General features: G+C 39.4%; 1 protein-coding gene across 1 annotated transcript in view; it reads left to right on the forward strand.

Annotated features, from left to right (window-relative positions):
• The window catches only part of DHX29 (DExH-box helicase 29), a 45638-nt gene extending 34425 nt beyond the window's left edge, over positions 1–11213 (forward strand). Inside the window, exons 21-27 of the mRNA XM_052658987.1 lie at positions 110–334; positions 1414–1550; positions 1953–2046; positions 5978–6280; positions 7052–7183; positions 8686–8782; positions 10978–11213. Coding sequence (XP_052514947.1) covers positions 110–334; positions 1414–1550; positions 1953–2046; positions 5978–6280; positions 7052–7183; positions 8686–8782; positions 10978–11033 — 1044 coding nt within the window. The 3' untranslated portion in view covers positions 11034–11213. The remainder of the gene's footprint in view (positions 1–109; positions 335–1413; positions 1551–1952; positions 2047–5977; positions 6281–7051; positions 7184–8685; positions 8783–10977) is intronic.
• Positions 11214–23516: the final 12303 nt, after the last annotated feature.

The following is a 23516-nucleotide window of genomic DNA, read 5'->3' on the forward strand; positions in this document are numbered from 1 at the left end:
TGCTTAAAATTTTACTTAAATTTAGTTCCAGTTTGACCATCTTTTTTTTTTTTTTTTTTTTTAATTTTTTCTGATCACATCCGAATTTATCACTTTTTTCAATCTGCAGAAATGCAATCTTGGTTCTCCTGAAGATTTCCTCTCTAAAGCTTTAGATCCTCCTCAACTTCAAGTAATCAGCAATGCCATGAATTTACTCCGAAAAATTGGAGCTTGTGAACTAAATGAGCCTAAACTGACTCCACTGGGCCAACACCTTGCAGCTCTGCCTGTGAATGTGAAGATTGGCAAGATGCTTATTTTTGGCGCCATTTTTGGCTGCCTGGATCCAGTGGTAAGACAAGCAACACTGCTGCTTCTTCACTGTAAATAGCATTTTGGTTGGGGAGGTATTAAGTTGGGAAAATTTTTTTTGACTAAATAGGGTGTCTGTACTAACATTAAAGCCAGGAAATCTGAATGCTTAATGAGAATTTTTAAATATTTAACTTTTTATATTTATATACAAGAAAATATCTTCACCCATATACTCTTGTGTATTGTAGGTATTATTTTGTAAAAGGGTTTTGGCTTGTAGACTTCTGCTATCAAACATCCTACTTTTATATATATATATATATATATATATATATGTATATAGTAGATGGATTCATTGAGAGTTTTGAACTCCACACTTCAGAATCAAAACTTCCTTCCCTTTTTCTGGGTTTTCTCTGAGCTAGCAATTACCAGCAATTCCGTTTTCTCAAATTATCTCAGAATTAACAAACTTTCTGCCTCTCTCTGAATCTCTTGCCTGCTTTGCCATTCCAGCTTTATCAAGTTGTAGCCTTTTCTGGGACTACAAATAAGCCTGTTTGAAATCAAAATGGGGAGAGTATGACTTAGTCTAGTCTTTTTTTTTCTAGTATCAGAAATATATACCAGAATTGTGTTGAGTCCAAGAAATATCTACTGCCATGATAGTTGATCTGAAAAGCTGCAGCAACAACAAATGGGTTGTTATATAGTCCAAATTATGTAAGAATTATTTAAGGAGCATTGCAGGCAATGGAAATTCAGACTCAGAGTCAAGATCTCTGATCTGTGATTAAGGAATTTCTTTTAACTGTGTGATAGACTATCAGTCTCTTGCACAAATACTCATTTTTTAAAATCCCTGATTTTGTTGGTATTACTTCCCTGTCTCACAAAGATGATATAAAAGTAAGTGATAGATTTTTTAAATTCCATAAATGAAACTAAAAGTAACTAATTAAAATGAAAATGCTAGCTATTATAGAACACAATAAATTCAAAAGAAGAAGCATGCAACTTGAAAGTGCAGTTGTTTTATGATTTGCTATTACAATACAAATCAGCTTTCAGTGTATACCTCTTTAAGGTTAAATTTTTTTGTTTATTTATGGTTAGGCAACATTAGCTGCAGTTATGACAGAGAAGTCTCCTTTTACCACACCAATTGGTCGAAAAGATGAAGCAGATCTTGCAAAATCAGCCTTGGCCATGGCAGATTCAGATCATCTGACGATCTACAATGCATACCTGGGGTAAAGAAATAATCTGGGTTTTGTCAGTAGGTCAAACCTGAGGGTATTTACTATTTAAAAAATTTATCTTTGACTTTTATTAAAAAGATACATTAAAGGTTTAAATTTAGTATTAGTTACTTCATCTGTATAATTATTTAAGAGATTTGTGTTTTTATAATCCTAAAATTTAAGAACAATGTACTTTGTATTACTATGTGTCTATTACCTTATATTTGAAGTTATTAATGTACTGTTATACATAAGCAAAAAATACCTATATTGTAGTTGAAATTGGCTAGCTCTTAAAACAGGCAAGGCCCTTCCTCGTTTTATATGGTTATAATATAATTAAAGCTATGGTTAGTACCTCTGAAAGTGAGAGTTTGGAAACATTAAACTTTGGTCATTTTTCTTTCGTAGGTGGAAAAAAGCACGGCAGGAAGGAGGCTATCGTTCTGAAATAGCATATTGCCGGAAGAACTTTCTTAATAGAACATCACTGTTAACCCTAGAGGTAAGTCTTAATGCAACTGTCTTAATTTAGGGTCATATGGTGGACCAGTGGGATTATTTTGGGAAAAGAAATGCCTAGGATAGTGCTTGACACATAGTAAGTGTTTAATAAACATTTGCTGAATTAATAAATTTGTGATTTTTTTGTTTTGTTTACCACAACAGGTAACCTATATTACATGGTGATTCAGAATAGTATTTAACAGGGACTTCCTTGGCTGTTCAGTGGTTAAGACTGCGTGCTTCCAAAATAGTGTTTAACAATCATAGTATATTCAGGAAGTGGTCAAAGATGCAACATGATTTCATAGAAATAACACTAGTTTGGGAATTAGGATAGCTGTCTATTCAACAGCTCAAGCTTGGAGAAGGTTTAGTCTCAGTTTCTCATTTTAAAAAAAATGAAATTGAATTGGGGATATGCTACAGTTTTTCTCAAATCTGAAAATCAGTTGTTATTTTGAATTATTATGGAAATTTTCAACTATACATAAAAGTGACAATAGTATAGTGAACTCCTGTGTACTCATTTCTCACTTCCATAATTATCAACATGTGCTCAATCTTGTTTACTAATACTCCCCTTAATCCACTGTCTGCCTCTAGATTATCTTGAAGCAAATCCCAGATGTCAGGTTGTTACATATCTCTGAAGTATAGGACTCGTTTTTTTCTTTAGCATTATCATGCCTCGAAAAATAATTCGTTTATATCGTCAACTATACAGTGTGTAAATATCCCTGATTTTTCATAATTTTTTTTTTTTTTTACAGCTAGTTCAAATCATGATCCACACAAGGTCCACACATTAAAATTGGTTGATATGTCTCAAGTGTAGTGCAACTTTAAAGGGAAATGGTGTTTAGAGCAGACGTGCTATAAAAGCATTCAGAAAATAAACTTACCTCTCACATAATTCCCCTAACCTGTGCTCATATTTTAAAAGGTTGTCTGGCTCGGGTTCAGGATATGGAGAGATAAGCACCACTCCTTTATCTGCACTCCACTTCCTCCAGACCTTCAAGTTGCCTCCCACTTCCTTCCTTCTGTCAGCCTTGTCTTCACCTCCCCTAGGCTACAGGGTTTTCAGTTCTTTACCAGTCTTGTGGTATTACAGCAACTGTCTGTCTGATTTTTCTTCTGGAATTGAAGCCCCTGAAGTCCCAAACCAGAAAACTCAAGGAAATACTAAATGTAAACTTCATCTTTTAATCACTTGTATCCTGTCTACTTTAAAAATGCTCATATTCGTGAGACAGCAAAAGAGACACAGATGTAAAGAACAGACTTTTGGACTCTGTGGGAGAAGGCAAGGGTGGGATGATTTGAGAGAATAGCACTGAAACATGTATATTATCATATGTGAAATAGATCGCCAGTCTAGGTTCGATGCATGAGACAGGGTGCTCAGGGCTGGTGCACTGGGATGACCCTTAGGGATGGGACGGGGCGGGAGGTGGGAGGGAGGCTCAGGATGGGGAACACATGTACACCCATGGCTGATTCATATGAATGTATGGCAAAAACCACCACAATATTGTAAAGTAATTCAGTTCAGTTCAGTCGCTCAGTCGTGTCTGACTCTACGACCCCATGAACTGCAGCACGCCAGGCCTCCCTGTCCATCACCAAATCCCAGAGTCCACCCAAACCCATGTAAAGTAATTAGCCTCCAATTTTTAAAAAAAAAGGCAAAAAAATAAATAAAATTGGATTTTTTTTAAAAAGTGCTCATCCTCCCTATGGTATTTTAGCTGATTGGCATTACTAAAGGTAGAAAAAGATATTAAGCAACAAGTTTAGATGGTTGCCATTAATAAACATTGTCAGAGTTCTTTAGGAAATTGTTTCCCAGAGACAAGAGAAGAAGGTTCTTGCAGTCTAGGATCAGAGTCCTCTGTAATTCTTCCTCAGTGTCTCTATGTGACCATCCTTTCTGAGTAAACCTATTGAAAGCAGAGCTACTGTTAAAGTAGATACACTGGATGAAAATGTGTTCAGGCACATTTTTATTGCTTTCACATATTAGACATTCATAGGTTAATTCAAGTATGGTTGATTTATAATATAATATTTTAGGCATACAGCACAGTGATTCAGTATTTTTCTAGATTATACTCCATTAGAAGTGATTATAAAATACTGACTATAATTCCCTGTGATGTACAATATATCCTAGTGGCCTGTTTTATACAGACTTGTGTGTGCCTCTTAATTCCATATCCCTATCTTGCTCCTCCCCCTTTCCCTTCCTCCAATGGTAGCCACTTCTTTGTTCTCTATATCTGTGAGTCTGTTTCTGTTTGGCTGTATACATTTGTTTATTTTAGATTCCACAGTTAAGTGATATCATACAGTATTTGTCTTTCTCTGCCTTATTTCACTAAGCATACTGTTTAGTCCATCAACATTGCTGCAAATGGCAGGGTTTTTTTTTTTTCTTTTTTTCACTTTTAATAAGTTTTATTATATATTTATGGAACTTGAGGAATAGTAATATATTAAGGCATTTCTTCAAAGTATTGGCTGTGTTAAACTTGAAAATAAACTGATACATTAATGAAATGCCTAATCTAAAGAGTTTGCTAAACTAATAAAGGATTATTCAAAGAATAATGCACAAGGACTTCCCTGGTGGTCCAGTGGCCGGCATTCTGTGCTTCTAATGCAGGGGTCATGGATTTGATCCCTGGTCAGGGAACTAACGGAGAAGGCAATGGCACCCCACTCCAGTGCTCTTGCTTGGAAAACCCCTGGACGGAGGAGCCTGGAAGGCTGCAGTCCATGGGGTCACTGAGGGTCAGACGCGACTGAGCGACTTCACTTTCACTTTTCACTTTCATGCATTGGAGAAGGAAATGGCAATCCACTCCAGTACTCTTGCTTGGAGAATCCCAGGAACGGGGGAGCCTGGTGGGCTGCCATCTATGGGTCACACAGAGTCGGACACGACTGAAGTGACTTAGCAGTAGCAGCAGCAGGGAACTAAGATCCCACATTCCATGAGATGTGGCCAAAAAAATTAAAAAACCAAAACAAGAACGCACAGAGGTATATACTTCATGCTGCTGGTTTTACTTAGTAATATGATGGATTAGGAAAATAATTGACAAATGTTAATATTTATAATAAGGTTAGAAATGAAACATTTTAGCATGCTAAATTCCGTAAGTTTTTTTAATTGGCATGTAGTTGGTTTATGATATTAATTTCAGGTATATACATAGTGATTCACAAATTTTAAAGATTGTAGTCCATTATAGTTAACTACAGAATATTGGGTTTTATTGGGTATATTCCATGTGCTGGCAACATATCCTTGTAACTTAATTAGTTTACACATAGTAGATTGTACCTCTCAGCCACCTACCCCTACCTTGCCCCTCACTCCTTCCCTCTCCCTACTGGTAGCCACTAATGTGTTCTCTATGTTTGTGTTTCTTTTTTGTGTTATATTCACTAATTTTATTTTTGTTTAGAGTCCACATATCAATGATAACATATAGTATTTTTCTTTGTCTGTCTGACTTATTTCACTTAGCATAATGCCTTCCAGGTCCATCCACTTTGTAGCAAAAGGCAAAAATTCATTCTTTTTTGTGCTGAATAATATCCCATTGTGTGTGTGTGTGTGTGTGTGTATTATCATCTTTCTCCATTTGTCTGTTGATGGACATTTGGGTTTCTTCCATGTCTTGGCTATTGTAAACATCTATGAACGTTGGAGTTCATGTATCTTTTTGAATTAGTCTTTTCATTTTTTTCTGGATTTATGCCCGGGAGTGAGATTGCTAGATCATGTGGTAATTCTCTTTTTAGCTTTTTGGAATCCTGTCCATTTTGATAGGAAACAGTAATACAAAGTACAAGGTTGTTTGGCAGCTTCTTTAAAATTGATTATGATCGTGTCTCTTTTTAACAAACCAATCTAGGATGTAAAGCAGGAGTTAATCAAGTTGGTTAAAGCAGCAGGATTTTTATCATCCGCAACTTCTAATAGCTTCGAAGGAAACAGAGCCACACAGACCCTTTCCTTCCAAGAAATTGCCCTTCTTAAAGCTGTACTTACTGCTGGACTGTATGACAACGTGGGGAAGATAATCTATACAAAATCAGTTGATATTACAGAGAAATTGGCTTGCATTGTGGAGACAGCCCAAGGCAAAGCACAAGTACATCCATCCTCAGTAAATCGAGATTTGCAGATTTATGGATGGCTTTTATACCAGGAGAAGGTAAAGTGCTCATTCTCTAATTCCAGTATTCGGGACATTATTCTAGAAGTCAGTCATAACAAATTTGGATGCCCACCAAATACTATATTTGATTCTTAAACTGAGCTATTCATGTTTGTTCATATTTGAAATCAAGATGTTCATGGTTTCTCAACAAAAATATAAACATGTCTTTTTTCCACATCTCCAAATAAGGGGAATATGGAATGGGATAGAACTAAACATGATGTTACAACAGTCTGAGACACAATGCAACCTAAGATAACTTAATAGCAAATGTTTGTAGATTAAAACAGTCAACCTTTTGAATCATAGCTCATTAAATTAATAAAGATCCATAATTTCAAGCATTGGCTTGAGTAATTCCCAGCTTATCAGCAAACTTAAAACATGTAAAACAAGACAAATTCCTGACTAATGGTCATTGCTGAACCTTGCTGTAGAAACCAGACACTTTGAAACTTAATTTTATCTTTCCACTAATTATTTAACAGTATTAGCATAACACTGCTTATTCATACTTTATGTTCAAGGTATACAATTCAGCCTTACAATTAATGTTTGAAATCCTTATAATAGTATAAATACACAGGTGGTGACTGTGATTATTATAAAAGAGATTGTGCAACATAATGTAGACATGTAGCTTTATAAACCAGTTTAAAATAGTAGCAAATTGTAGAAAAATGCTTACATGAAACAGACAGTGAATTTTTTATTTTTTTAGGCTGTTAAGTGTTGGTTTTTTGTTTGTTTTTTTTTTTAATGCAGATACGATATGCCCGAGTGTATTTGAGGGAAACTACCCTAATAACCCCTTTTCCAGTTTTACTTTTTGGTGGTGATATAGAAGTTCAGCACCGGGAACGCCTTATCTCTGTTGATGGCTGGATCTATTTTCAGGTACATGCTACAACTGATCTTAAAATTTTACTGACAGTACCATTGAGGTAGATTTTTTTTTTTTTTTAAATTTTATTGGAGTTTGCGTAATGTCTTCCTATGGTTTGACTTACATAGAAGATGTCCATATTTTATCTTGCCTGTATGGTTTTAAATCTGTTCAATTTTAAAATCAAACTATATTCCTAATTGCATATTACATTTATTGTCAGTAATAATGATTTGCCATGTGGTGGACTTCAGTCGTTAACTTTACATGGATCATCCTAATTTAATACCCTAACAACCTTGTTAGATGATTTTCTATTGACAGGGCACTTAAGCTGAGTGAGAGTTAAATAGCTTACATGGATTGTTAATGGTAGAGCAAGGTTTAAACCTAGAACTATATGATCCTCAAACTTGTGCTCCTTCTGCTATATCATGCCACCTATAAAAAGACACAAATTCATTTAATTCATACTGTTAAAATTCTCCTCTGGAAAAATTAGACCAACCAGTGCTACCAACAATAAGTTTATTTCTCTGTAGCTTATCAACATTGACCACTTTAAGCAACTCTAATACATTCTGCTCTGATATACTATGATAGCTGTTTGTCTAAGACTGGAGATGTAAATTTTAAAGGCAGTTTTAAAAATATGTGCACTTCTCACAAAGAGGGGAGATGGTGGTAGTGTTCTGTAACTGGATTGTGGTGATGGCTGTACAACTCTATAAGTGCATTAAAAATCATTGAGTTTACACAGTGAGTACATTTTATGATCTATAAGTTATTCCTCAGTAAAGCTATTTTAAAAATTCCATTTTAAAACCTGTAGCCCTCTTTCTTCCTCTTCCGGGGACGATATCTAGAGGCATTCAGGATGGTCCAGCCTCAACAAAACCAGGCTGTCCTGAATCCCTGGTAATGGAATTGTTTACCTTTATACCAAGAAGGTTGGGAAAGCACCAGAATCCACATGTGGGCTGTGCTCAGGCCGACTTCAAGGAGTTCATGCTGAGAGACCTAAAGTTCTTATGAGGTTGTCTAAAATGAAAAAACACCATCAGCTGGGCCTGTGATGTTTCCATGTGTGCTAAATGTGTCCACGACAGGACAAGCATGCTTTCCTTATAGAGGAGCAGATTGTTGTGAAAATGTTGACAGCACAAGCACAAAGTCAAAAAGCTAAATTAAAAAATGAAGCATTTTTGAGCAATAAAATCAAAAAGCACAAAAACAAAACTATAGTCTTCACTCCCATAGAGTTGATACAAGAGAAGAAAACAATTGCAAAATGGTTGCTTTATTCTGGAAAGAAGTATCAAGTTTATGGGTACTTAAGGAAATTGAAGTTTATGTCTCTTAGCTGCAGAAGGTAATTTATTTTCCCCATAACATTTTATATTTAAGTCAATATGTGTTAAAGCATATTGTAAGGCATATATGCTTACCTTGATTTTTTTTAAACACATTCATACTCCCTGGGATTAACGTTCAATTTGTCATCTCTCAACAGGCACCTGTTAAGATAGCTGTCATTTTCAAGCAGCTACGAGTTCTCATTGATTCTGTTTTAAGAAAAAAACTTGAAAACCCTAAGATGTCTCTTGAAAGTAAGTGTTTGACCCTAAGAAAGAGAAACTTTCTCTGAGGTTCTCAATATGTTTTCTCTACCAGTCTCCCAAATGTAGAGCTGTTAGTCTGTAATCCTTCAACAGAAATCTCCAGTGGACACCTGAGTTGCCACTTAGTCTGCTATGTGCTTTGCTGTGCTTAGTTACTCAGTCGTGTCCAACTCTGCGGCCCCGTGGACTGTAACCCACCAGGGGTGCTCTGTCCATGGAGATTCTCCAGGCAAGAATATTGGAGTGGGTTGCCATGCCCTCCTCCAGGGTAGTCTGGTATAGTGTTTCCCAGACTTACCAAATCATCAGTTATCCTTGTAGTTATATATATATGGTCCAAAGACCTACCTCAGGCATACTGAATCTCCCCTATGGGAGAGGCCTATGGCCATATTGCTATTTTATAATCCTTTCATCTGTAACACTTCCCCTGTACTACCATCCCCATTTTTAAATGCAATTATTTTTAATAAACTAGGTTGTTTTTCTGATAGAATTTCTTACGTTTAGGATTTGGGCAGTTGCATCTTCATGCTTTGATTTAATGTTTCTCTGTTCGCTATATTTCCTCAAACCTGGGTTTGATCCCTTGGTCGGGAAGATCCCCTGGAGAAGGGCATGGCAGCCCACTCCAGTCGTCTTGCCTGGAGAATTCCACAGATAGAGGAGCCTAGTGGGCTACAGTCCATGGGGTCACAAAGAGTTGGACGTGACTGAGCAACTAACATACATACACATTCTCTATATTTCCTGAAAACTAGTAGTTATATCTAATGACTTGATTAGAATCTGGTTTTTAGGAAAAGAATATTTTTTGGTTGGTGCTATATCCTTCCCATTGCATCACATCAGTTTGATTTTCTTGATTTTAATGATAAGAATTGATCAGTTTGTTCAGTGTGATTATATTTAACAAATATCCCAATTAATTCTAGTAGGTAGGCAAGTTGGGGAGCTACTGGTCTAGTGCTACTGCCCTGAAGTCTCATACTTCATGTTAATTTCCATAACTGAAGGTGAATGAATAAGCACTTAACTGTTAGTTTTCCTGAACTGCTGGAAACTTAAATCAGGTCTTGACATATTAAGAGAAGTGGGCTCTTCTCTTGAGGAACTCTGTATACTACAACACAGCCTAAAACAAACAAAAAATACATTATATTAAGGACAGGTTGAACCTCAACTTTTAAATTAAGAAAAATCAATTTTAAAATGCTCTCAATGTTTCTCTTTGCCATAACAGGAAAAGTGGAACCTGCCCTCTGATGAGGCATGTATTTTTAACTTCAGGGAGGATGAAGTACCTTAGTGTCCTCTCTTTCTGGACTTTAGAGTAAGAGAAGTTGGGATCTAAGGGACACCAAGCTTTTGAAAAAGAAGTAACTGAAGTTGGTCTTTTATTTTCTTTTACTATACTGTTCTCAGACTAAAAATCATAGTTCTTTCTAGACCTGTCATGTTCACCTTGCAGCCAGTGAACTTTCTTCCCTCACTCCTTTTTTTTTAATGCCACTATAGCCTCCAAGAGCCTGAGTGTCAGGCCATGGGCCCAGTTATCAAAATTCTCCATTCCAGTCATTGAAACATAGACCATTTTCTCATTGAAGTGTCTAATAAGATAAGAATTTCAGTCTTGGGAGTCCTGATAATTACAACTATTCAGAAAGTAGTTATGAAGTCACAATATCAGGCCAACTGATTAAAAGCAGAGGCAGCTGTTAAAACCTCTAACAAATAATGTAGCCCCTATTTAGTCTGTTTGTCCAGTTAATTGGTGTTTGATTCCTTTGTTGTGTAGAGAGGTCTGTCACTGTGCCATCCACACTTCTCGTAGAGCACTTCCCTGGTAAATTTTTTTATTTCCTTTGAACTAAACATGGAAAAACAGATAAAGAGTGCTTTATTCCTTGCCCGTACTGTTGGCATCCTGGCTAATTCTGAAGTACATGGATGAGTCAAAAAGTAGACTTGAGCTAGGTGAAGAAGGAAATTTACTGTCTGAATAGAATTTTTAAGAAATAATAGAGGCATCTCTAGTTTTGTAAGTGAATATTGCTGGTGTTAACTCTGTATTCTAATTTAAAAGAATCTTTTAATGAAGTATACCTGTGGTTTACATGTGTATACACTGAAAAATTAGTCGGTGCCGAATTTATTCATTGGTTTTTTCTTCTTCCATCCAGATGACAAGATTCTCCAGATCATTACTGAATTGATAAAAACAGAGAATAATAATTGAAACTGCAATTCATGATCAGCTGCTTTGAGAGAGTCATGAAATGATGTGAAAATGGACCATCCCATTAAGTATTTCAGTACTTAAAATGTTGGTACTAGTCCTAATATAGAGGTGGTGGAAAAAAGCACATACTTTAAACATGTGTAATTTTCTAATTTCTTTTTAATGATAGCTATTCTCAGTGTATTTGCCACTACATTTACAATAAATTCTTTGGTACCATCCATGTGGTATTCATCATCATGTGCCTCACGGGCAAAGCCTGTGTCTGTAGTATCGGAACTTACTACTGTGATTCCCTGTGTACGCACCTCATCCTCTTATCAGTCCTTGATGTCTAGAGAGTTCAAACCTTCTTGAGGAGGAAAAGGTCTAAAGGTCTTTCTCCCAGAGGAGAAAATGAGCTCCAAAACCAGTTGTAATTAAATTTTCACAAAAACATACAACTTCAGTTATTTAATACTTGATAGGAAAAGTCAAAATCTAAATAAGGTATACATTATTAATAGATGCCATTTGTATCAGTAGCATTCACTAAAGCACCAAGACAGAGTACTGTAGAAGCATAGGCAGCAATGGATAACGCTGCTATCAACCCGGGGTGACACCATTTGCACCGTTTTCCTCAGTCATAAGCTTTGATATCACTGCTCTTGAATCTTTTTTGTACTGATAATAGGATTGATAAGGTCAGTAACTTTAAGATACTAAAGCATACTTAGATATTTTTCAGTGGTTTTCTTTGTTTTACTTACGATTTTTAAAACTCCATCTTGATTATGTTGAGGAATTTTCCATTTTTTGTCAAGATTGTTTCCGTTCAGTTCAGTTCAGTTGCTCAGTCGTGTCCAACTCCTTGCTACCCCATGAATCACAGCACGCCAGGCCTCCCTGTCCATCACCAACTCCTGGAGTCCACTCAAACTCATGTCCATCGAGCCAGTGATGTCATCCAGCCATCTCATCCTCTGTCGTCCCCTTCCCCTCCTGCCCCCAAACCCTCCCAGCATCAGAGTCTTCCAGTGAGTCAACTCTTCACATAAGGTGGCCAAAGTATTGGAGCTTCAGCTTCAGCATCAGTCCTTCCAATGAACACCCAGGATCGGTCTCCTTTAGGATGGACTGGTTGGATCTCCTTGCAGTCCAAGGGACTCTCAAGAGTCTTCTCCAACACCACAGTTCAAAAGCATCGATTCTTCAGCACTCAGCTTTCTTCACAGTCCAACTCTCACATCCATACTTGACCACAGGAAAAACCATAGCCTTGACTAGATGGATCTTTGTTGGCAGAATAATGTTTCTGCTTTTGAAGATGCTATCTATGTTGGTCATAACTTTCCTTCCAAGGAGTAAGCGTCTTTTAATTTCATGGCTGCAATCACCATCTGCACTGATTTTGGAGCCCAAAAAGATAAAGTCTGACACTGTTTCCACTGTTTCCCCATCTATTTGCCATGAAGTGATGGGACCAGATGCCATGATCTTAGTTTTCTTAGCTTTAAGCCAACGTTTTCACTCTCACTTTCCTCAAGAGGCTTTTTAGTTCCTCTTCACTTTCTGCCATAAGGGTGGTGTCATCTGCATATCTGAGGTTATTAATATTTCTCCCGGCAACTTGATTCCAGCTTGTGCTTCTTCCAGTCCAGCGTTTCTCATGATGTACTCTGCATTTAAATTAAATAAGCAGGGTGACAGTATACAGCCTTGACGTACTCTTTTCCTATTTGGAACCAGTCTGTTGTTCCATGTCCAGTTCTAACTCTTGCTTCCTGACCTGTGTATAGGTTTCTCAAGAGGCAGGTCAGGTGGTCTGGTATTCCCATCTCTTTCAGAATTTTCCACAGTTTATTGTGATCCACACAGTCAAAGGCTTTGGCATAGTCAATAAAGCAGAAATCGATGTTTTTCTGGAACTCTTGCTTTTTCGATGATCCGGTGGATGCTGACAATTTGATCTCTGGTTCCTCTGCCTTTTCTAAAATCAGCTTGAACATCTGGAAGTTCACGGTTCACGTATTGCTGAAGGCTGGCTTGGAGAATTTTGAGCATTACTTTACTAGCGTGTGAGATGAGTGCAGTTGTGCAGTAGTTTGAGCATTCTTTGGCATTGCCTTTCTTTGGGATTGGAATGGATTGGAAAACTAACCTTTTCCAGTCCTGTGGCCATTGCTGAGTTTTCCAAATTTGCTGGCATATTGAGTGCAGCACTTTCACAGCATCATCTTTCAGGATTTGAAATAGCTCAACTGGAATTCCATCACCTCCACTAGCTTTGTTTGTAGTGATGCTTTCTAAGGCCCACTTCATATTCCAGGATGTCTGGCTCTAGGTGAGTGATCACACCGTCATGATTATCTTGGTCATGAAGCTCTTTTTTGTACAGTTCTAGGAAGTTCAAATATATTTTTGTGTAGACTAAATGGCAAAAATTGTATCTGAAGGACAAAAGATTAGAATTGAGTAGGTACTTAGTGACTATATTTGACCATCCATAGAGTGGTACCAACCCTCCACACAGTCAAAAATTTGTGTGTAACTTTTGACTCCCCAAAAACTTAACTTCTACTAGCCTACTGTTGCCCAGAAGCCATACAGCTGATTAATATATATTTTCTGTTATATCAGGGCTTCCCTGGTGGCTCAGCTGGTAAAGAATCTGCCTGCAATGCAGGAGACCTGGGTTTGATCCCTGGGTTGGGAAGATCCCCTGGAGAAGGGACCAGCTACCCACTCCAGTACTCTGGCCTGGAGAATTCCATGGACTGTATAGTCCTTGGGGGTCACAAAGAGTCAGATAGGACTGAACGCCTTTCACTTTCACTTTTCTATGTTACATCTAACACACATTTTATACATTCATGACATACCTTTTTCTTAATTTTTAAAAAAATATTTCTAGGCTTCATGGCTCATCTGCAGGTTTTTAAAATTGTCACAGACTTCAAAAAATTTTCCAATATATTTATTGAAAAAAATCTCTCTAAGTGAACCCACATAGTTCAGACCTATGTTGGCCAAGGGGCTAGTGCATCTGTTGATGAATGAATAAAAGAAGCTATAACTTCCACTTTATATGCAGATGAAAGTAAAAATAGTAACAATCTCATTTTAGGTTTCTGCTTGCAGTGTGAGAAGTGAATTGACAGCAAGGAGTCAAATGTGACTGCAGTTCCCTCTCCAGTGCCATTAATAGAAATGGAAATGTTAAAGAGCTAGATAGGGTGCTGGAGGCAGTTCAACTCGTGAAATACAAGGACATAGAAATTGTGAAGTTGTGCTGGTGGAACTAACGCTGCTGCTGCTGCTAAGTCGCTTCAGTCGTGTCCGACTCTGTGCGACCCCAGAGATGGCAGCCCACCAGGCTCCCCTGTCCCTGGGATTCTCCAGGCAAGAACACTGGAGTGGGTTGCCATTTCCTTCTCCAATGCATGAAAGTGAAAAGTGAAAGTGAAGTCGATCAGTCGTGTCCGACTCCTAGTGACCCATGGATTGCAGCCCACCAGGCTCTTCCATCCATGGGATTTTCCAGGCCAAGAGTACTGGAGTGGGGTGCCATTGCCTTCTCCGGGAACTAACGTCAATGGACTACTTTGTGTGTGCATGCTAGTGCCCAAATATTTTTTGTATACTGACTTATTTAATCTCCACAACAACCCTACGAGGTAGGTAGTGCATTATCTGCATTTTACAGATGAGGAAGCAGGCCTGAGGAAGTGAAATAACTGGTCCAAGAGCAGGCTGACAGTATGAGGCAGAAGCATTATGGCTCTGAAGCCATTTACATTTCTGAAATGTAACTATACCTTTGAAAATGTGAAAACAGTGGCTCAGATCAGGATTCGGATCATAGAGTCTTTCACACAGAGGTGATAGTTAACAATGTGGGAATGAAGATAACCACCAAAGGAGAGAGCAGATAGAAAATAAGTGATGTTAAACTCTTACAGAACTCCATATTTCAAAATCCACTCACTCCTTTCCATCTCCTCAGCCATAACGCAGACCCACATCACCATCATCTTTCACCTACATCACTAGTAATCTACAAATTTGGCCCTTCCCTTCTTACCTCTCTCTAATCCATCTTCCCTACAACTGTAAGAATGATCTTTTGAAAAAGTTATCTGTTGCTTGGCTGATTCAACCCTTGCCTGGCCTCCCATTGCCCTTAAAGTATGAACTTTGAAACATGCCTGCAAAGCTCTAAGTGATCTGGATCTCGCTACCTTCCAACTCCTCTCCTGTCTAACCTCTTCTTGCAATGCTCCAGCCACACCAGGCTCCTTCGGAATCCCAGAAGATGCCAAGTTGCTTTTTAATTATTTATACATGTTCTCTGTTCTGGTTCTTTACCACACAGACTATCCTGCTCCTTTGCTGTCTTCACAGACCACCCTACTGACTTCCTCACTGATGACCCTGCTGAAGTGTAGCGCCCCTTTTTAATCGCTCAACACAGTACTCTTCTCAGAAGGTACCATCTGCTTTCTGTCTTCGACAGGACCACAGACTGTATTTTGACTGCTTTCCCGGGCTACTGTATACTGGCTGTGGCACATACAGGCATTCAATAAATGTCTGCTGAAGATGAATGAGGTATGAGGAGGGGCAGCGTCAGGCATTCTTGCCAAAGTCCAGGAAGGAGAGTTTCTGGGAAGCAAGGGTATTGTCAACAGATGTTACGGACTAAAAAAAGACTTGCAGATTTCATAAGCAGGTCCCACTTTTGAGAGCAGTGTTTGAATTAAGGCTGGCAAGGAAGGACACTGAGAGGTCCCACAGCCACCTGCACATTCAGTGGTTTGCTAAAGGCACCTGCAGGACTACTGTGATAGAGATATACAATAGGATCAGCCAGGGGAAGATACTTCACAGGGAGTCTGGAGGAATCTACCAACAGGTTTTCTACGTGTTGTGCAATGTCTCTGCCCAGAGGAGTTTGTTGGACTCTCGAAGTCCAAGGATTTTACTGAGGGCTGGTTAGAGACACAAAGACCAAAATCATAACTATCAAAGTTCCAGACTCCCAGAAGGAAAGCAGGCATTCAGTGCCTCAAGCAGAAAAAAAGCATTATCTGAAATGAATTCTCAGGCTCCAGCCAAGAGCCAGCCCTGCAAACAGACCCTTCTAAAGACAGTAACCTCAGGACTGCTGTGTTCAAAACTCTTACCTGCACACTCACAAAGCTACCAAATCCATTCCCACAAAGGATTTTTAGGGAATGATTACAAACTAAAAGGTAGGGTACCAAGTGAAAAGTACTCCTTACAGATGTGATGAAGAAACAGCATAAGAGGTTGAAGAATGAGATACTTTAGGATAAAAAAAGGCCTTCACTGATTTGCAGATAAATAACTAGCTGAGGTTGAGGATAATATTACCATTGGAAAGAGCCCAAGAAAGAACTAAAGAAGAATACAGAGAACAACTTGAAAAAGCTTTTTGGCTTTCCCTACCCAGAAATGCTTAGGGACTTGAGGAGATAAGCAACTTAAGTTAATAAAAGACTTTTTTGCATTCAAGTGACCTTGGTGTTGTGCTTCCCAGGGGGTGCAGTGGTAAAGAATCTGCCTGCCAATGCAAAAGACTCGAGATGCTGGTTCGATCTCTAGGTTAGGAAGGTCCCCTGGAGGAGGAAATGGCAACCCACTCCAGTATTCTTGCCTGGAGAATCCCATGGACAGAGGAGCCTGGTGGGCTACAGTCCAGTCAGTCAGTTCAGTTGCTAAGTCATGTCCAACTCTTTGTGACTCCATGGACTGCAGCATGCCAGGCTTCTCTGTCCATCACCAACTGCCAGAGCTTGCTCAAACTCATCCATTGAGTCAGTGATGTCATCCAACCATCTCATCCTCTGTCGTCCCCTTCTCCTGCCTTCAATCCTTTCCAGCATCAGGGTCTTTCCAATGAGTCAGTTCTTTGCATCAGGTGGCCAAAGTATTGGAGCTTCAGCTTCAGCATCAGTCCTTCCAATTAATATTCAGGACTGATTTCCTTTAGGATTGACTGGTTTGATCTCCTTGCAGTCCAAGGGACTCTCAAGAGTCTTCTCCAACACCACAGTTCAAAAGCAACGATTCTTCAGCATTCAACCTTCATTATGGTCCAACTCTCACATCCATACATGACTACTGTAAAAACCATAGCTTTGACTAGACGAAACTTTGTTGGCAAAGTAATGTCTCTGCTTTTTAATATGCTGTCTAGGTCTGTCATAGATTTTCTTCCAAGGAGCAAGCGTCTTAATTTCATGGCTGTCCATAGGGTCACAAAGAGATACAGCTGAGCACATATATACACACGACCTTGGGATCTTAGAGTGAAACAGACTCTAAATCTATTTTGTCTTCTTTATGGCTTCCTTAATAACATTTTTGTTCTCTTGTTTTATTGTAAAAATATATAATATGTATAACATACAAAATATGTTAATCGGTTGTTGACATCGTCAATAAGGCTTCCAATCAACAGTGGGCTATTAATAGAGTTATCTATGGATTTTCAGTAGTGTGGCAGGAAGGGGAAGGGTTGGTGCCCCAACCCTACAATGCTGAAGGGTCAACTGCACACTGCAAAATGATCACCACAATAAGTCTCATTGACATTTATCACCATGTAAGGCTATAAATTTTTTTTTCTTTTTTCTATTTCTTTATTCCTTTTTGTTCTTTCTTATGATGAGAACTTTTGAGATCCACAGGACTTTGTGGAAAACAATTATATCACAGAGGTTCTCCCACAGGAGTGAAAGTCTGGGGCCACACACATCAGGTTCCCCAGTCTGGGGGTCTAACATTGGGAAGAGGAGCCCCCAGAGCATCTGGCTTTGAAGGCCAGCAGAACTTGATCACAAGAACTCCACAGGACTGGGGAAAACAGAGACTCCACTCTTAGAGGATGCACACAAGGTCTTATCAACACCAGGACCTGGGGGGAAAAAAAGCGGTGACTGCATAGCAGCCTGGACCAGACCCACCTGCTGATCTTGGAGGGTCTCTCAGGGAAGCAGGAGGCAGCTGTGGCTCACTGTGTGGGCAAGGACACTGGTGGCAGAGGTACTAGGAAGTATTCATTGGTGTGAACTGTCCTGGATGCAGTCATCTGAGGCCAAGACCTGGCCCCACCCCAAAGCCTGTCGGCTCCAGTGCTGGAATGCCTCCGGCCAAACCACCAATATGGCAGGAACATAGAGTTGAAGATGAAGCAAGGTATACCAGAAAAACATATACTTCTGCTTCACTGACTACACTAAAGCTTTTGACTGTGGATCACAACAAACTGGAAAATTCTTCAAGAGATGGGAATACCAGACCACGTTACCTGCCTCCTGAGAAACCTATATGCAGGTCAAGAAGCAACAGTTAGAACCAGACATGGAACAACAGATGGCTTCCAAATTGGGAATGGGGTATATGTCAAGGCTATATGTTGTCACTGTGCTTATTTAACTTATATGCAGAGTACATCATGTGAAATGCCGGGCTGGATGAAGCACAAGCTGGAATCAAGACTGCCAGGAGAAATATTAATAACCTCAGATATGCAGATGACACCACCCAAATGTCAGAAAGCAAAGAGGAACTAAAGAACCTCTTGATGAAGGTAAAAGATGAGAGTGAAAAAGCTAGCTTAAAACTCAACATTCAGAAAACTAAGATCATGGCATCTGGTCCTATCACTTCATGGAAAATAGATGGGGGAAAAATGGAAACAGTGACAGACTTTATTTTCTTGGGCTCCAAAATCAACTGAAATTAAAAGACACTTGCTCCTTGGAAGAAAAGCTATGACAAACCTAGACAGCGTGTTAAAAAGCAGAGACATCACTTTGCCAACAAAGGTCCATATAGTCAAAGCTATGGTTTTTCCAGTAGTCATGTAAGCATGTGAGAGCGGGATCATAAAGAAGGCTGAGCACTGAAGAACTGATGCTTTGGAACTGTGAAAACTCTTGAGAGTCCCTTGAACTACAAGGAGATCAGCCAGTCAATTCTACAGGAAATCAACTGAATATCCAATGGAAGGACTGATGCTGAAGTTGAAGCTCCAATACTTTGCCATCTGATGTGAAGCGCCGACTCAATGGAAAAGACCCTGATGCTGGGAAAGACAGGGCAAGAAAAAAAAGGGGCAATGGGAGATGAGATAGCTGGATGGCATCAGTGCCTCAATGGACAGGAGTTTGAGCAAATTCCAGGAGATATGAAGGACCCAAAAACCTGGCGTGCTGCAGTTCATGGAGTCAAAAAGAGTCCTACATGACTTAGTGACTGAACAACAACAACACACAAAAGGCAGATTCCAATGAAGAGAGCCCGGTCAACTCAGCCCATGCCACTCAGGCACTAGAGAGACCAATCCAAGTGTCAAGTAAGAATCAGAGGTAAAGAGAACAACTTCACCGAAGTACCACCCTTAAGAACTAGCTGGTGAAAGTGTAAGTGTTAGTTGTTCAGTTGTGTCCAACTCTTTGCGACCCCATGGACTGTAGCCCACCAGGCTCCTCCATCCATGGAATTCTTCAGGCAAGAATACTGGAGTGGGTAGCCATTCCCTTCTCCAGGGGATCTTCCCAACCCAGAAACTGAACCCAGGTCTCCTACATTGCAGGCAGATTTGTTACTGTTACAGTCATATTAATTTAGACAAACCACACACAAGGCCAAGGAAAATAGGGCCACCAATAGGGGCAGGGCATATGGGGTGACAGTCGTTAAGAACTATTAAAAGGAGTAAAGAAAGAGATTTTAAAGTTAGGTTTGGGTAGCCTTGATATTCAGGTTGTGAATTTCTGAGGCCATATAGAAAGGGAATTGCTATATAACAGTATTCATGGGTATGGTAGCTAACAAGTGAAATTTAATCTAGCGTAGAGACCTCACATACCTGGAAAACACTAAGATATAATCTAGGAGTAAACTGGAATTTTACTAGAGTAAACAATGGTACCTAGTTAAAATTCTATCCAGTCAAGAGTCCCAAAAACTAGGTCAAGACAAAGTCACACAACTAGTCAGTAGTAGAGCTTTAGACTAGAATCTGTAGAAGAAGGAATCAATTCTCTGGATATATTTTCCCCTCAGTTTTCTAGTTGATATGTTTGTAAAAGATTCTATTCTAGCCTCTAGATAACAAAAGAGAAAAGGGTCAGGTGAGTGTGGCAACTGTGGGTCCAATGGGAGTATCTGGACCCTCTGAAGTAAAAGCCAGACAGAATCAGGACTGTCTGTCCTTGTCCATACACTGGGTTTTCCTATGTGGACAAAAAGAAAATGTTGTCTGCTATTTCAGAAAACAAGGAGTGTTGCGCCATCAAGCCATCAGCTACTGCAGCCCCACCCCAATTGCCTTACTCCCCTCCTCAGTGTACCCTGCAGGGAGTTTAGGATGGAGAAAAACAGGATACTGACCCTTTATGGTTAAGATGCCTATCAAAGGAATAATTTCAATGAGCCCAAACTCTTGCATCTTCCCATACATAGAAACAGAGAGGGGAATGAAAACCCACTCCAGTATTCTTGCCCGGAGAATCCCATGAACAGAGGAGCCTGGCAGACTACAGTCCATGCAAGAGTCAAACACAACTTAGCGACTAAAGAGAGAGAGAGATACACAGAAAAGCACTAAAACTATTAATCTGAGATAGGTGTTCTTTTGTAATTAGCAGTCATCTTTTTATATATTAGACTACATGTTTTTCTGTGAAGCAAAAACTCCTGGCTCTTTCCATACTTCTTTAGAACAATTCCTCAGAGCTATCTAAGAGGCTGTTTCTGGGCTATAGACCTCAGTAACATCCCTGAATAAAACATAATTCTCAATTTCTGGGTTGTGCCTTTCTTTCAGTTGACACCTTTTAGTAGGCCAATTGAATATATTCAAAAGCTGTATGGATTTTGGCATACAGTCATTATGAGATAAAGTATTCTAAAACAAATGATCAATATCCTACTAAAAGGTCACAGGGGCTACTTAATTTCTATGTATAAGAATTTAGAGACTGGTGGAGACCCACATATTTCACATTTAATTGTAAAACAGAATCATTAATTTACCTCAAACCACAGTCTGTTGAGAGCTATTAAGCAAGTCCAATTTTGCTTGGTTACACAAGTCCTTTCTCTTTGTCAGCTACTTAACATTATATCCCTTCATCCTAAGTCCCTGTGGACAAAGGCGTAAGGGGAGTGGTAATACTGGCGGGCAAAGCCCAGCACCTCTGGGAGGGAAGAGGGTCAGGAGGGATTGGGGAGGGAGATGAAATATAGCACAAAAGGGGGAAAGCAGAGCAGCATAACTCAAGATGAGCTGATCTGGCATGCGCGCTCAGTCTCTTAGTGGGTCTGACTCTTCACAACCGCATTGACTGTAGCCCACCAGGCTCCTCTATCCATGGGATTCTCCAGGCAAGAATATTGGAGTGGGTTGCCATTCCCTTTTCTAGGGGATCTTCCCAACCCAGGGATTGGATTGATCCCTGGTCTGCGTTACAGGATGACTTTTTACTGTCTGAGCCACCAGGGAAACCCCTTGAGTTGGTTTGGGGAATGGGGTTGGGCTGGGGGGGGAGGGGCAGAAATTTGCATAGGAAAGAAGAAGATAAAAGGGTGTGAATGAAGAGAAATGACAGTAGAGGAAAATGGGAGGGTACAGGGCAACACTCTATATGCAGAAGAGATGGAACATTTGGGGAGAGAGAAAGTAGCTTTGCCCTTCTGTTTACGGTTTTGAACTGTAAGTTTGTGCTAAGGTAAAGAGAAATTTTCCTTTGCATCTTTAACATGAGTATCTTATCTAAATAAATGCCAACACACTAAATGTCCAAAACCTAAGGTTAGTTGGCTTCAGGAAATCCCTTTGGAGTGAGAGCTGTACAGGAAACATCCTGGAATGCTTAACTAAGTGAAGAATGCTATATCCATTTGAAGGGAAACTCTAAGGCTATTAAAAATCATGATCTTGATGAATATTTAATGATTTGGAGGAAAATGCCATGATACCGTGTTATGTGATGGGACACAGACAATATATGTGGGCTGCACTGCTTCCTTTTTCCGAGCTTACAAAGAAAGAGCTTATAGACCAGCCTCCCTTGGGTTAGGTTGGGATCATATGATTAGATTTCTCATCAGTGGAAATGTGAGCAAAAATGATGCATCACATTCTAGTCTTAGGCAGTAAAAAACCACTGCAAATTAGTTAAGTTCACTCTCCTAAACACATGGCTATATGGCTGGAAGCACAGAGCTCCAAAGATGGTGACTGGCAAAGCAGAAGCAGCTCTGATCAATCTATCTGTACTATACTGTTGGAGGAAAGCTGAACAGAACAGCTGCCTGATCTGTAAGGACTATGCTAAAAGCAAGAAGCTAATCTTTTTTCTGTTAAGTCATTAAGAGCAGATTTAGTTGTTAGGACAATGAATACACTAGGATACCAAGCTATATATATATGAAAAGCAGAGACATTACTTTGTCAACAAAGGTTCGTCTAGTCAAGGCTACGGTTTTTCCAGTGGTCATGTGTGGATGTGAGAGTTGGACTGTGAAGAAAGCTGAGCACTGAAGAATTGATGCTTTTGAACTGTGGTGTTGGAGAAGACTCTTGAGAGTCCCTTGGACTGCAAGGAGATCCAACCAGTCCATCCTAAAGGAGATCAGTCCTGGGTGTTCATTGGAAGGACTGATGTGAAAGCTGAAACTCCAATGCTTTGGCCACTGATATGAAGAGCTGAGCATTTGAAAAGACCCTGATGCTGGGAAAGATTGAGGGCAGGAGGAGAAGGGGACAACAGAGGATGAGATGGTTGGATGGCATCACCCACTCAATGGACATGGGTTTGGGTGAACTCCGGGAGTTGGTGAGAGACAGGGAGGCCTGGCGTGCTGCATGCAGTTCATGGGGTCACAAAGAGTCAGTTACGACTGAGCGACTGAACTTAACTGACATAGTATATCCTAGTGTGTGTGTGTGTGTATATATATATACACACACGTATATGTATGAAGAGCTTGATTTTGTTAATAAAAAGTATATATAAAAACATATGTGTATGTATTATATGTATGTGTTTAGATGTTTACACACAAGTAACTGAAAGATATATACTGTAATGCCAGTATTTTCTCTTATAAAATTGTAATCATAAAATTCTCTATTCATTATGAGATTTTTCTAATTGTAGTACAATAAACAGACATTACTTTTCTAATCAGGAGCATATAATAAATGTTATTAATGAGAAAGCATGAGGCCAGGCTCAGGGCATACACTGAATGAACACTGGGAGATGAGATGAAAAGCATTTCTGCTCAGTATCAGCCATATTAGAGGAAGGAGTACATGCTGCTGTCTCTCCTCTTCCTGGAAACCCTAGCTACTTAAGAATGATTGTACATCTCCAAAATAAGTCAGGCAAGTTCTCTAAACATGTTACTTTGGAGAAAAACAGTTTTCACAGTTCTATGTGAAACTTGTATTGC

This window comes from Budorcas taxicolor, chromosome 20 (assembly GCF_023091745.1).
Source record: "Budorcas taxicolor isolate Tak-1 chromosome 20, Takin1.1, whole genome shotgun sequence".
In the NCBI taxonomy this organism is placed as follows: Eukaryota; Metazoa; Chordata; class Mammalia; order Artiodactyla; family Bovidae; genus Budorcas; species Budorcas taxicolor.